General features: G+C 56.3%; 1 protein-coding gene across 3 annotated transcripts; it reads right to left on the reverse strand.

Annotated features, from left to right (window-relative positions):
• Positions 1–1,205: 1,205 nt before the first annotated feature.
• Positions 1,206–13,156, reverse strand: Rbm38 (RNA binding motif protein 38). 3 transcript variants are annotated; one of them, XM_057781037.1, is made up of 4 exons: positions 12,810–13,156; positions 12,150–12,273; positions 11,608–11,662; positions 1,206–2,401 (listed from the first exon to the last, which is right to left on the reverse strand). In XM_057781037.1, exons 1-4 carry the CDS (start codon positions 13,038–13,040, stop codon positions 2,098–2,100), a joined length of 714 nt encoding a protein of 237 aa, XP_057637020.1. In that variant the 5' UTR covers positions 13,041–13,156; the 3' UTR covers positions 1,206–2,097. The 3 variants fall into 3 exon arrangements, with proteins under 3 accessions (XP_057637020.1, XP_057637021.1, XP_057637022.1); XM_057781038.1 differs by having other exon boundaries at positions 12,833–12,891; XM_057781039.1 differs by having other exon boundaries at positions 2,365–2,427.
• Between the last annotated feature and the right edge of the window lie 376 nt (positions 13,157–13,532).

Consider the following 13,532-nt stretch of genomic DNA (forward strand, 5'->3'; position numbering starts at 1 on the left):
GTGTGTTGCTTTGCAGACATCTGCAAGTGTGCATTTGAGCCGAGTCAGGTGTGCTTGTGTAATTGTGAAAGTGTATCCTGCGTGTGGAGTTTGTGTGTATCCCTGTGACTGGCCTGCTGAACCTTTATGTAGAGGGCGAGCACACTAACGTGTATGCAGTCTGTAAGCATCTGTTTACACAGGAGTGTGCCTGGCCATCAGGCTGGATGGAACCTGTGCCCCTCTCTGGGTCACACTGTGCACCAGGTCTGTGCTAACAGCTAGGAACAGATTTCTGGGGCAGAAATCCTGTCCTTGGGAGGTGAAGCAGTGAAAATCCCTGTCCTGGAACAGTGTGAGCTCTCCTAACCAGACCTTTCACCATGCTGCACAAGGGACAATGAACAGCTTGCCACCTATACCTGGGGACATCCCATGGGAAACTGTCCGGTAGCAGGAGCAGTGGTTACCATTGTAATTACTGATGGCAGTGTGGCTCTGCTGACTGCATTTGGCCCACCGTGTCCTTGGCACAAAACAGCACCTATTGCTCTCCTAGGTTTGCCCTGTTTAGAGCCCTCAATCCTAAGACCCAGGAGGGCATTATCCAGACCAAGGGGCCTTCCTGAGGGCCTGCCCCTGTGGCTGCCACCAGCTGATAGAGACAGGAAGTATGCTGGCTTCACGTGGCCTTCCTGATAACCCTGGCAGTGCCCGCCACCCCTCCCTGGCCCCACACTCTTATCAGCAGCAACAGATGTCAGTTGTGGGTTAGGAGCCCCCATGTTGACCTTCTGACCCTTTAGTGTTTGCAAACTGACACTTGGAGGTGGAGGCCTGGGATGAAAGCAAACCCAGCCCTGAGAGCGCAGCTGGGCCTGGGTCACAGACACTCCAGGCGCATCTCACAGACAAACTAAGTGGAAACCAGAACGGGGTTTTGGGGAACCTAAGGTACAGTGCAAGAAATCAACCCAGGTTCACTTCTAAAGGCTTGAGCATTGGGGCCAACAGTGAACCCCGCCCAGACCTGGCTGCACCTACCTTGCGGGTTAGAGTCCTCTGGTTCAGACTGCTGGGCCATACTGGGGCCGGCCCTGCTTGTCTCTGAAGCTAACAGATCAGCAGAGGCTGAAGCAGGGTAAGGGTTTGATAAACAGCTGTCAGAAACCCTGGACACAGGACCACCATGGCCACTGAGAGAAAAATGTTGGACAGACTTTCTCTTTAAAGAAAACAAGTTTTATTTTTATAATCAGAATATTCTAATAAAAATATTATTATAACATTACTCCCTCTGTCCTCTGGGCTGAGGAGCAGGCATGCTGCTGAGGGCCTTCACACTGGCTCCCTGAGGTAGGTGTGGAAGGACCCACTGCCCAGCCTGCGGGCAGCCCATGCTGCCAGAGATGCCCACTGCACCCCTTCCAGACATGGGCAGGACTTCTCCCTCTGTGCTGTCTGGCACGCAGGTGACTACAGGAGGGTGGATGGGCGGGTACAGAGCCTGCCTAGAGGGTGCAGGGCCAGGAAGAAGGCCTCAATGGCACAGCAACAGACACCTGAGAATTCGCCCTGACGGGCACCTCTGCAGGTAAGGTGGGCAGCATCAGACAGACAGGGGCCCAGGGCCCTGCAGGGCTGTGGTCTGACGATGGCCACCCCATGGGAAAGGGGGTAGCTCCAGGCATCCCATCAGTGACACTGTCACAGAGAAATACTGTCATTGTCTCCAAAGGGAATTACTGACCAAAGCCAGTCTCTAAGTAAAACACAGATTTGGAGTTCTTGGTGATGATGGTCTTGCCTTCATAGTAGAACAATTCCAACAGGACATGGCACAGTGCTTCGACTGAGGGGCAATGGACGGGGTTCCCAGAGAGGAAGGCAGACGTCTGTACACGTCCCAGAGTAAGGCACCTGGCATGGAGTGGCTGCAGAGATTCCCAAGAGTGTACCCTTACTTCTCATGGCCTTCCTCAAGGCACAGCAGGGCCTGGGCTGGAGAAGATGCTGTCTGGTGCCCTTGGCAAGTGGGCCCAGGGGCCTGAGGAGACCCAAGTGCTGGTGGCTCCCGAGGCTGGCAGGCAGTGGCTGTGGCCCTAGGCAGGACGCGCCTCACTGCATCCTGTCAGGCTGTAGCTGAGGCGCCTGGTACTGCAGGAAGGTGGTGCCTGCAGGGGCAGCGGCAGACAAGGCTGGGGGCATGGCAGCTGGGTAGCCATAGCCCACGAAGCTGGTGGCTGTGGCAGGCGAGGCGGCGTACGGGTACTGGTCATAGGTGGCTGGAGGGTACTGGGCATAGGCTGGGCTGCTTGGTGTATACTCAAGGTAGGGCGAGGACAGTGACGGGACCGGGGTGGCAGGTATCACCACGCTGGGCTGCACGATGGCTGGCGGGTAGATGTAGTGGGGAGTCAGCCTGTGGGCCAAGCAGAGTGTCAGGGGCTATAGGAGAAAGGAACGCAATGGCGGCAGAGTGGGGGAGGCCAAGGGACCCGTGCCCTGCCCATCTATAACCCCATCTCCAAGACAGTTTCAGCAACATGCCACCTGTACTGACACAGGGCCTTTGCACAAGCAGTGCCATTGCTTTACGTGCCACCAAACACCTGTTCTCAGTGTCTTCCTCCTCAACCTAGGCCCACCTTGCATCTCCCACCAATGCCCACTGAACAGTGTTTAAACCGGGAATCTCAAGACCTGAGAAAAACCATGGGGGCAGTGCAGCTCACATGGCAGATACCTGCCCCTCCCAGTGACACCCACGCTCCTCAGCCACCCACTAGCTCCTGAACAGCAGGAGCTCCTCCCTCATGGAGTCCTTACTCAACTCTTGCCAGGGAAGGCTGGGCAGCAGGGTTGCAGGTACACCCACTGCAGGATGGAGGGCACAGGGTGCTGGTGCGCTTGGTTTGTGCCCTGCTAAGTAACAAGATGCTCCAGGGGCCTTATCTAATGTCCCATCAGCACAGCCATTTTAAAGTCAGGAGGGCTGAGTGCCCTGTGCCCACTCCACACCCTCAGAAACTTGGGCACCAGCTGCGGCTCCCTCAGGAAGCACAGCATGACTACAGGGGAAACTGAGGCTGGGCAGCAGGCAGTTGAGTAGAGAACCTGCTGCTGGATCTGCCTGCACAGCCAGTCCCCTGCTGGGCAGCCTCTCTGGACCTCAGACATGTCTACAGCAGTGCCCATACTGTGCACTAAACACCTGCAGAGGGGCTGCTGGTGGCATCTTGCAGTACACAGAGTGGGGGCGCCACCAAGGGAGTCAGCATGCAGCTCGCTCGCTCTCATGGTGTGTCTAAGCTGTGCTCTGGGCCAGCTGCAGCCTCAGCTTCCCGTAACATCTTTGAGGCAGGCCTAGCACACAGCCTAACTCCAGAGAGAGGCTCTGCTCCAAAAGAAAAGGTTTAGCTGCTCCCCAGTGCTGCTGCTTTGCACACACCCAGCCCTAGGGTGTGCACATCTCTGGAGAGAGCACACCCAGCAAGACAAACTCAGTGAGTCCCAGCAGCTTGTGTCAGATCACAAATAACCAAAGTCACCCAGGAGACCAGGGAATGGCATCCAATCCCACCCCAAGCAGGCTCCTGCCCATAGCAACACCTCTGAAAGATGAAACTGATGGGTGAGCTGCACACTCCAGGCCTAGCCCACCGAACACGCACAGGTCCAAGAGATGAGGGCTTCCCAAGGACGGCCCAAGGAGGATGGTGCTGCTGGATGCACGCTCCCCACCGGGCAAGACCGAGGCCTTGCTAGAGCAGCAAAGCCTACATGGTGTCCCTACCTGGGTGTCAGGCAGGAAGCTCCAAGAGAGTTATGCTCTTAACTTTCCGAAACAAGGGTGGGACACCCTTACCCAATTCCTCTAGGGGTGGCATTTGCTAACACTGAGGTTCCCTGCTCTGCCCACCTGGAGGACCTGCCCAATCCTGTACGCCCTAAATGCTCTGGGTCTCTGCATGCTCACCTGTACTTTCCTTGAGGTCTCTGCCAGGCACGACTGTGGTGCCTGACACAGGGCAGGTGAAAACGACTCAGACTATCCAGTCACCTGCTTATACCACACGCCCCTGGAACCACAGTTCTAACAATCCTTTAATACCAGTGCTCGGGAGGCAGAAGCAGAAGTGGATCTCTGAGTTCAAGGCCAGCCTAGTCTACAAAACGAGTTCCAGGACAGCTAAGGCTACTCTGAGAAGACTCCACACTACGGCCAACACCACAGACATCCAGGTTAAAGCAGCAGCAGCTGGGACGGGGCCTGCACACCAGAGAACACTCTGGCACACAGATCACTCTACTTTAAAATCCCACCTGAGCCGGGCGATGGTGGCACACGCCTTTAATCCCAGCAATCGGGAGGCAGAGGCAGGCGGATCTCTGTGAGTTCGAGACCAGCCTGGTCTACAGAGCTAGTTCCAGGACAGGCTCCAAAGCCACAGAGAAACCCTGTCTCGAAAAACCAAAAAAAAAAAAAAAAAAAAAAAAAGATTAAAATCCCACCTGAGTTCTAGCCCTGTGCCCAGTCCATGGATGACCCTGGTTCCAGAGTGCACACTGCTGCAAGCAATGTGGAAGTGCCATGTTGTCCAGAGACATCCCCAGTGCTGCTCAGATTCAAATGCCAGCCACCATTCAACACTCTCATGTCCAGCCTAGCAAGGGTACCAGCCTCCTAACCTCCTACTGCAGCAGTACGGGGCCCTGCAGGACTCAATGCCTCCATGTCCCAGCATGCCCACCCACCCAAAGCTTTCCAAAGCCACCGTCACTCTCCCCCACTTCCTACCTCTGGGCCAGCAGACTCCTCTTGGCCTAGCCCACTAAGTCCCTCATATACCACTTAAAACTTCAAGATTACATCACTCCAGGGACCAGAACCAGGGACTAGCACCATCCCACTGGACCGAGAAGCAAATCCAAACTGCTTCTGGGGCTTCCGACATGAGAGCCCACACCCACCTCTCCACCCTGGATGATCCTGCTGTCCCCGAACTGCAGCCACCCCGAGGTACTGACACCTGGGGTACACGGCCCAAAGGTTTCTTCCCCCCAGCATCATCTTGCGGGCCCCTCCTGCCCCTTTTATTTTCCACACCAAAGCACCCTATCCTTTTATTTGTATGAACCTTCATGGCCATGCAGGCTGAGTTTCCTTGCTCCATTGTTCCCTAAAGGCCCAGAACAGCATCTGTGGACATCTGAGCACCCCGGGGCAAGCCAGAAGGCCCAGGCATGAGGCAGCAGATAGAGCAGCAGCCTCAGACACCAGCAGGGTAGGAAGGGACAGGAGACACAGCTCTGTCAGTCAAGTTCACAGCAGACAGTCTGACCTGCCATCCTTGGTCGACTGCCTGCTTTAGACCTGTGGCATCCTTATCAGTCCTCGGAATGACACGCTTACAGGCAGCTAGACATCACCCCTGTGAATTCCAGACCCCTGGCAGCATCAGGGCCCAAGGGGAGGTCAAGTGAACAGACACTCCTCATGCTCTGCCTGTCCAGACTTATGGGCTGAAATCTAAAGGTGGGGTGACCCATTCTCTCCAGGGTGCTCTGCCACCAGCTTTTTCGGGTTCATTCCCATCCAGGCCTTGGCTGAGAGCAGATGCCACTGTCTCCTCACACCTAGGGTTCCATTTCCGCATCCTTTTCAGGGAATCTTCTGCCCTTTCTCGAGCCAGGGTGGCCCAGGACAATTAAACCCACCCTAAGTAGCAGCAGCAGCAGAAGAGTTCCTAGGCCAGAGGCCACCAAAGGAGTCTAAATTCTGGAGCTTTGGGGACCCTCTTGCCAGGGAGACCTATGTGACGCTAGGGGAAGGATGGCTCAAGCTCTCAGCTTCCTAGTAGTGTCTGGTTTGGGGTAACACTGAGCTATCAAGCTACAGAGGCTGAAGGGAAGAGCCAAGAGTGGGCTGCTATGGGTGCTGGCCAGGGCTGACAGCTGGGTCTGTAGGGTGGGGCCAGGAGAACCTGACCCACTGGGAGGGAAGAGGTGGCCTCTCCTCCCATCAAGTCCAGAGTCAGGCCAACAAATAAACAGCCAGATGCACTTGGCTGACTTGGCCTAGGGTCCAGATCTCACTGCCTGTTTCCCCACTGTAAACTAAGGGTACCACTGGCACATCTGGGATGCTGGCTACCCCCAGAAGAGAGATGGGAGCTCTGCAGCGGCATCTGAGACATCCATCTCCCCACCCTGAGCACACAGCTACTGTGGCTACTACTAAGGAGGGTTCAAAGTGAGCAGTGTCAATGCAGGCCCTGCCCCCGTGTGTGAAGCCCAGCTTTCAGAAAACTCACTGGCCACAGCCCAGGAGGGCCCATTTCCCGAACACGAAGCCACACTGAAAATAAAAACGAAAAAGGCAAATGAGCCCATTTCACTTTTTTCTTTCTCCCTGGGGGCCTTATGCCTGGGTGCTGGAGGCAAGCCTGGCAACTTACCAGCAGCCCCAGCTTTGGGGCGGGGCGGTGATTCGTGTGTGGCAGCCTGGCAGGCCTCCTGGGAATCCCCTATGAGGGGGACACCAGGCTCTCTGGGGTGCACAGCAGCTGGGTGAGTGAAGGCAGGGAGAAGACACACCACAGTGGGAGCCAGCTAAGAACATGTCGACACAAACCTGCCCAAATCCCACCTTAGGCCTGCGAGCTACAGTCTAAGTTGTACGGCATTCTTCCTCTAAGGTCAGGGCCATCTACTGTCCACCTTGGAACGTAGCCCTTCTCCCCAGGTCTAGTGGTCCAGGAGATTCTGTCTCAGGCTAGATGGCAGCTGTCCGAAGGGAAAGCCTGGCTCAATGCAGCCCTCAAAACAAATCTGAATCCCAGCACTTGGAAAACAGCGGATTGCTTGTAGTCCAGGAGTAGAGAGCTTATCTAGCACGCATAAGGCTGGGTTCAAGTCCCAGCTCCAGAGAAGCAAGAGGCAGAGGCAGTGACCCAGGAGTTCACAGTCTGCTGGGCTCCATATGCTGAGCTAGAAGACCCTGCCTGGCTTAACAAGAAAAAAGAAGCGATGGTGCTTGACTTTGACCCTAGCACTTAGGAAGCTCACTGGTGGTTCAAGACCAACCTGGGCTGCATGACAAGACCTTGTTTCAGAAAAAGGACCCACACTGCTGGGCTCTGGCCTCTGTTCCCATATCACCACCACCCCACAGTCCCCTTCTCTACAGCTTTTATACCACCCTGCATGGTTCTTTCTGTCTCCCTTGCTGCAAGTCTCCTGGGAGAGGACACTGTGGTCACACCAGTGGAGCTAGGGCCCCTGGCCTGACACAAAGGGAGGGTCAGAATCACTCTGCAGACTCCCAGCCTGTTCCCAGCTGACACCGAGTCTACAGGAAGGCTGGGGGAAGGGAGTAAGGCCACTGTCCCAAGGGATGCCTCAATTCCTGAGCCAGGATTTGGGGGCCAGAGGCCACCTGGTGGACCTCCGTGCCATGGACACATCTCTGGGGCTAACTGAGCCATGGACCCTCAGCCTCAGGCTTCAGAAGCGCTACCTTGGGCACCTGGCAATAAATGAACCCAAGAGCGCCCGAGGCTAGCTTCTTGTCCCAGCAGACAAACAACAGGTGCAGCAGCACAGGCAGCACACCCTCTGGGAGGGTCAGACAGACAGCCCACGCCTGCCTCCAGACAGGCTGCCAAACAGGAAGTGATGACGGGGGAAGCAAGTAGGGCCACCCCCAAGATAACCCACAGGTGGTGGGGTGGCATGCTCACACCTGCTGCTCTGGGCCTGGCTTAGTGCCTACAATACTTCCAACTCCTCGCTGCCACACCCCTAGAGAGGCCTCGTGAACCAGAGTGTGCGACACACCTGCCCCTCCAACAGCCTCACACCGGCCTCACCTTTCACTGCCCTCAGTGAAATTAGGGCAAATCCCTTTCTCCAACCTCCCCCCACTGTTTGGCTACACTATCTGTGCAGGAAAAAGGCTGGCACAGTGTGGGACTCTATGGGGACCCAGACACTATGGCCCTCACAATGTAAGACCCTATGGGGACCCAGACACTATGGCCCTCACAATGTGAGACCCTATGGGGACTCAGACACTATGGTGCTCATTTACACCGTAACACACGCGGCTCAACTGGCCAGTGAGATAACACAGCACTGTTCATTCCTGAGGAGCACCCCCAGTAGCACCCTGTCTAACTGCAGTGGTCCTGGCCACACTGGGCACTGGGTTGGGGATGTCTGTCTCACCACCCCCCTCCCTCTCACCACCTCTAGTCCACAGGTCTGGTGACATGAAATCAGGACAAACATCACCATGTGGGTACCAGGTTCATACCACAGAAAACACAGTCTCTAAAATGAAGACTATGGGAAAGAAAACCCAAGCCAGAGAGAGGATGCCAAATTGTTGTTGGTCTCGGGGACATGAGTTCACTCATCCAAAAACTGTCACGTGAGCAAGGGAGGTGCTGGGAAGAGAGGGATGGGCCTGGGTGGTCCTAGGGAGAAGGCAGGCCTGCAGTCTATGTGGCCCCAAGCTTAGGCTTGTTGTGGGATCATCTAGGACAAACCCCAAGGCTCTCCATGGCCTTGGGATCAACATACTCCACACACCTTGCTCAGTCAGTCCTTAACGTGGCCCTGTCACCAATGCTGCTGTCCGGAGGTGCAGCCTGACACCCAGCACGTTTGGGACTCTGGCTTGACCTCAGCCCCTAGGGCCTGGCCTGGCCCTATTTTGGGGAGAAAGGATCAGAGTATCTGGGCATCTTGCCACAGCAAGGTTCCCCTTAAGAACAGGGAGAACAGCCTGCTGGAGCAACAGCCCTTCAAATATAACTCAGGAGAGGCTCCAAGGGCTGCCAGGCCAGAGACACACCTCGGCTCTCCATGAGCCGTAGGCTGAGTGTGGGCAGACACCCTTGACCCTGGGAAGCCCTGACAAACATAACCAGGGTGGGGTAATCTCAGCCCTCCCCTCCCATCTGCTCTGCTGACTGTGTCCCAGGGCTGGAAGAGACCCCATTGCTGGAAGGTCCTGGGCCACTTATCCACAGCAGGGATTACCACACAAGCCTGAAGGCTGGCAAAAACTATTGCAATGGCTGAGGAAAGCTTCACCAGACACCAAGTCTTGTCCCACAGATTCGGTTACATGATGGACAGGCACAGGCTGTACAGCCAGCAAGGCTGTACAAGGCCTGGTCAACAAGCAGGCACGGGGGCAAGCAGATGGGGACCCAGGTAAACAGCAAAGCATCGTGTTCTCAAGAGTCTTCATAAGCTGACGGGTAGTTCTGACCAGACAGGTGAGGACCCCAACAGTGGTTTGGCTCATAGGCGGGTTGTGGGGGTCTTAAATGTCAAGGGTCCAGAAGCCCTAGGAAAAAGTACAGTCACGTAGGCGCCTGCAGGCTCTGAGCTGCCAGGGTTCCAGCTCCCACCAGGCCCTCAGCCAGGGTAGCCCAAGGCTGACTGACAAAACCAACCGCTGAGTCAGGCCCAGCCAGGCCAGCCTGATTGTTTGCAAAAACAAAGGAAGCCGCTGACAGCCCAACTCTGCCTCCCAGCTGGGAGGGCAGGGCACTTATAGCAATGGCCCAGGCAGCGAGGCCTGGTTACACACGTGGTCTGTCTCTGTCTGTCTCTGTCTCTCTCTCTCTCTCTCACACACACACACACACACACACACACACGGTTTGGTAAGGGCAAGAAGTGGGATGTTCCTCAAAGGAACCCAAGGACCAAATGGCACTGCAGTTCAGCCAGTCCCTCTGCCCACCTGTCCATTTGGGTCTACACTCCTTGGCACCCTCCAAACACTTTGTAGTCAAAGTGGTAGACAACCAGTCTGCTAATCTAGTTACAAACTACTGTGGCCTGACGCCAGATACCCCCGAGTATCAGGGCTCCAGAACATGCGCACCCCCAAAGACAGCAAGCGTGGCCCTGAGTTTACAGGTCCACACCTCACCCCCTGGGTAAGTCACTAGCTATCTATGAGGACAGGAGGAGGGCCTTTTCCAGAGACTAGGACATGCTGTCTATAAGTAGTAGTGCCCCCATTTTCCAGATGAGGAAAGACAACCAAAGGGGGGACAGTCGGAGAGTACAGAGGCTGTGAACCTAGCTGAGGGCCGCAGAGCCGGGCAGGCACTCGTGACTGCAAGGGGCAGGGGAACCCGTCCCAGTGCAAGCGTCTCTCGTCTCAGTCCAGCATCAGCCTGAAACCCAGGACCCAGGAGCACAGCAAGCTACCGGAGAGAGGGGCACCCTCCTCACATAGCCGGCAGGGGAGAAGCTACTGCGCAGATACCAAGGCTACGATGTTCCTAAACCTCTTCCAGACAGCCTAGAACACATAGGGAACAGATCCCAGGCCAAAAAAAGTGATCTGGCACTATCTGCCACGGTAGCACCCCAAATACGTCCCCAGGAGACCAGTGACAACACATGAGAAAACGCAGGCTGGGGCCCAGAACACAGCTGCCCACAGATAATGCCCCTGCGTGGCTCACACCAATCCCCAAGGAGAGTTGTGGAGAATACCAGTGGCATCCCACAGAACAAGCACACACTTAGAGCATGCGGCACTGTTTCCAGCCATCTGACCCACTATGCTGGCCAAACTCAGCTCTCACCCCAACATACACCCACCCCACTGCACCGTTCAGCTCCAACCCCAAAAGACACCCCACTCTACCTCCCAGCTCCTGCCCCGACAAACCCCACTCTACCTCACCCACCAAGCTGAGACACAAAACCTGGCAGTAAGGATTTGGCAAGCTTGCCAGTGCAAAGCGGGTGTGTGTGTGTGTGAGAGAGAGTTCCCACCCACCTGGCTCATTCACAGCCAGTCTACACCAGACAAACAGCTGATTGTGGCCAAACCGAGTGGCAGGGTCTAACGCTTGTGTCCCTCAAGCTTGTGAGCCCTTCCCCAAGCAGCTGCCAAGCCTACTCTTTTTAGTATGGGAGGAGGTGGGACATGGAACAAGCAACTCACACAAAAAGCCAACTAGTCGCCTTTAATCCCAGCACTCGGGAGGCAGAGGCAGGCGGATCTCTGTGAGTTCGAGACCAGCCGGGTCTACAAGAGCTAGTTCCAGGACAGGAACCAAAAGCTACGGAGAAACCCTGTCTTGAAAATCCAAAAAAAAAAAAAAAAAAAAACCCAACTAGTGACAGTCACCTACTATGCCTTTCACAAACATGAACCCTCACCAGGTACAGTCCCACAGGAGCTACTTCCATGGCACTGGTCCACATTAGAGAGCACCCCAGGAAGAGCCTAGGTCACCAGGTCCATTCAGCCTTGGCATACACTCTAGGAGGGCTGCCTGCGCTGGGGACGGACTGAGCCCCCACATTCACTGCACAGGTGAGGAAGTGAGGCACAGATGGCCACGTGACACCTGGCCGAGGAGGTGTCACATAGTGGGGGCAAGGCATGCACCAGGCTTGAAGGCGGGTGCTCCCCTTTGAGTTAGAGAAAGGCAGTTGGTCTTTATCTCTTCCTCCACACTTCCAAAACACAATGAGTTTCTGAAAACAGCCATTTCCCCAGCCTTGCAGATCTGAGACAGAAGCCCACAGCTGTCTCACCTCAAGGCCCTCCCACCCACACCAGCTATATCCACTCACCCATAGGTGCGCTGGATCAAGGTGGGGTGTAGCTGCTGTACACCGACGGCAAAACCTAAAACAAGAGGAGAGTTAGGAACAGGATACTATACGGGTAAGGTCCCAAGGCCATACACAGGGAGGCAGAGTCTTGCGTGCCACACTCCCCTAGTCACAGAGGACAGTAAGCTTTCTTCTCAACCCAACCACCACCTCTGTCCCTGCTAGTGAACTCTCAAAACATCCAAAGCAGAGAAGTCTACAGGTGGCAGCAGCTTCTCTGGGTGACTCCTAATCTCCAGCCCCGTCAGCAACTGACTTCTCCCCTTCCCACGGGTAGGGCAGACATTTGAGAGTTGGTATCCCTGGGACTATACACTGCTGAAAAAAGAAGAGCAAGCTTCCAAGCTAGGGGTGGCTGCCCTAGGCTGGCTCTGCAGGGCACATGACCGCTGGCTGCCACTCTGGGACAAAGGGGGAGCGAGGGCAGTGTATTCCATCAGACAGATAGCAAGGCTGAATATAGAAACAAGAAGGGCTGGAAAGAAAGCTCAAACGCTCACCAGTCTGCAGGCTCCTAGGTTTGGCACCCAGGTAGGCCAGGTTCACATTGGCCTTGCGGCCATCGATGATAGGGTTAGGGTCTTTGCAAGCCCTATCAGCTGCTGCCCGATCCGCCATGGTCACCTGCGGGAACACGGAGGGTCAGGGGCTTCGGTGGCTGGCTGAGGGAAGCAGGACAGAGGGGAAGAGGGTCCTGCCCTGGCATCAGGCCATCCCTGGGTCTTCCCTCCCAGGAGCAGGAGGATATTTAGTATTCAGGACCCTTGAGCTGTCTTCTCTGCCTCTAGGACTGCAGCTTCTTCCCCTAAGTTCAAGTGCTGGGAAATGGAGCCTTCAAGGACAGCGATAATCCCCTGGGAGGTGGAGCAAAGAGAACCCCTAGGGGGGGAGCTCCCCCCTTCCCCCCCGCCAGGCTGTTCTGCCCAGGAATAAGTACCGTTAACTTTCTCAGAGGAGAAGTTTGGGGACGCTAGAGTGGAAGGAAGTGGGAAACCGTCTTCAAGTCGCTAGTGTTAAAGCTGACGCTTATTTGGGGAGGCTGGAAAGTGTGGGGGAAGGGCCGACGGCCCCGGGAAGCCCCGGAGTCCCGGCTGCGCGCGGCGGGTCTGGGAGGCGATGGGGGAGGGGCGGCGGCAGGTGCGCGCGCCGCGGGCACTCACGAAGCCGTAGCCGCGGGACTTGCCGGTCTGGCGGTCGGTGATGACCACGGCCTCCTCGATGTCTCCGAAGCCCTCGAAGTACTTTCTGAGCGATGCGTCGGTGGTGTGGTAGGGCAGGCCGCCCACGAAGATCTTGGTGAACGTGGTATCCTTCTGCGAGCCGTGCATGGCGCTGGGAGCGGCGGACGGCCGCGGGAACACGTTTGGGGCGCACGTGGGCTGCAGCAGCATGGGGGCCGCCGCTACCGAGCCGGCCGGCGCATGCGGGGGCGTCGCAGGCCGAATCCGAGTCTCCCACGCTGTTCCAGGCCAGTCGTCGGTCAGCCGCGATGCTCCTACTCTGCGCCCCGCGGGCTGCCGGCCGCCTTTGTAGCCGGCCACGCCCAGCAGCCACGCCCCTTATTTCAGACACGCCCCCCGGTAGCGGGGGGCGCCGGGAAATGTAGTTCTAGACACGCCCCACGTGCCTGGACGCTCCTGTGTTCGCGGGTATCAATCACAACTGGTCTCGCCGGGCTCAAGATCCGGTAGCTTCTGCTCGATTCAGTGGTTTACGCTGAAGAGACTAGGGGTGCAACGTACTTTTTAAAAGGTCCGAAGTAGTGGCTCAGCTGGTCACGTGCGAAGAAACCTTACATTTGATCTCAGCATCACATAAACCTGGCTGATGGCACACACCTGTAAACCCAGCACTCAGGAAGGGGAAGAAGGAGGGCTAGAAGT

This window comes from Chionomys nivalis, chromosome 9 (genome assembly GCF_950005125.1).
Source record: "Chionomys nivalis chromosome 9, mChiNiv1.1, whole genome shotgun sequence".
NCBI lineage: Eukaryota > Metazoa > Chordata > Mammalia > Rodentia > Cricetidae > Chionomys > Chionomys nivalis.

Excerpts from the sequence above, each read along its gene's own strand:
- Rbm38 (XM_057781037.1), bottom strand. The coding sequence starts at position 13,040 with ATGCTGCTGCAGCCCACGTGCGCCCCAAACGTGTTCCCGCGGCCGTCC. Across the intron at positions 12,274-12,809 it reads AGTCCCGCGGCTACGGCTTC|GTGACCATGGCGGATCGGGC; the intron begins GTGAGTGCCCGC and ends GTGTTCCCGCAG. Across the intron at positions 11,663-12,149 it reads ACCTAGGAGCCTGCAGACTG|GTTTTGCCGTCGGTGTACAG; the intron begins GTGAGCGTTTGA and ends CTCTTGTTTTAG.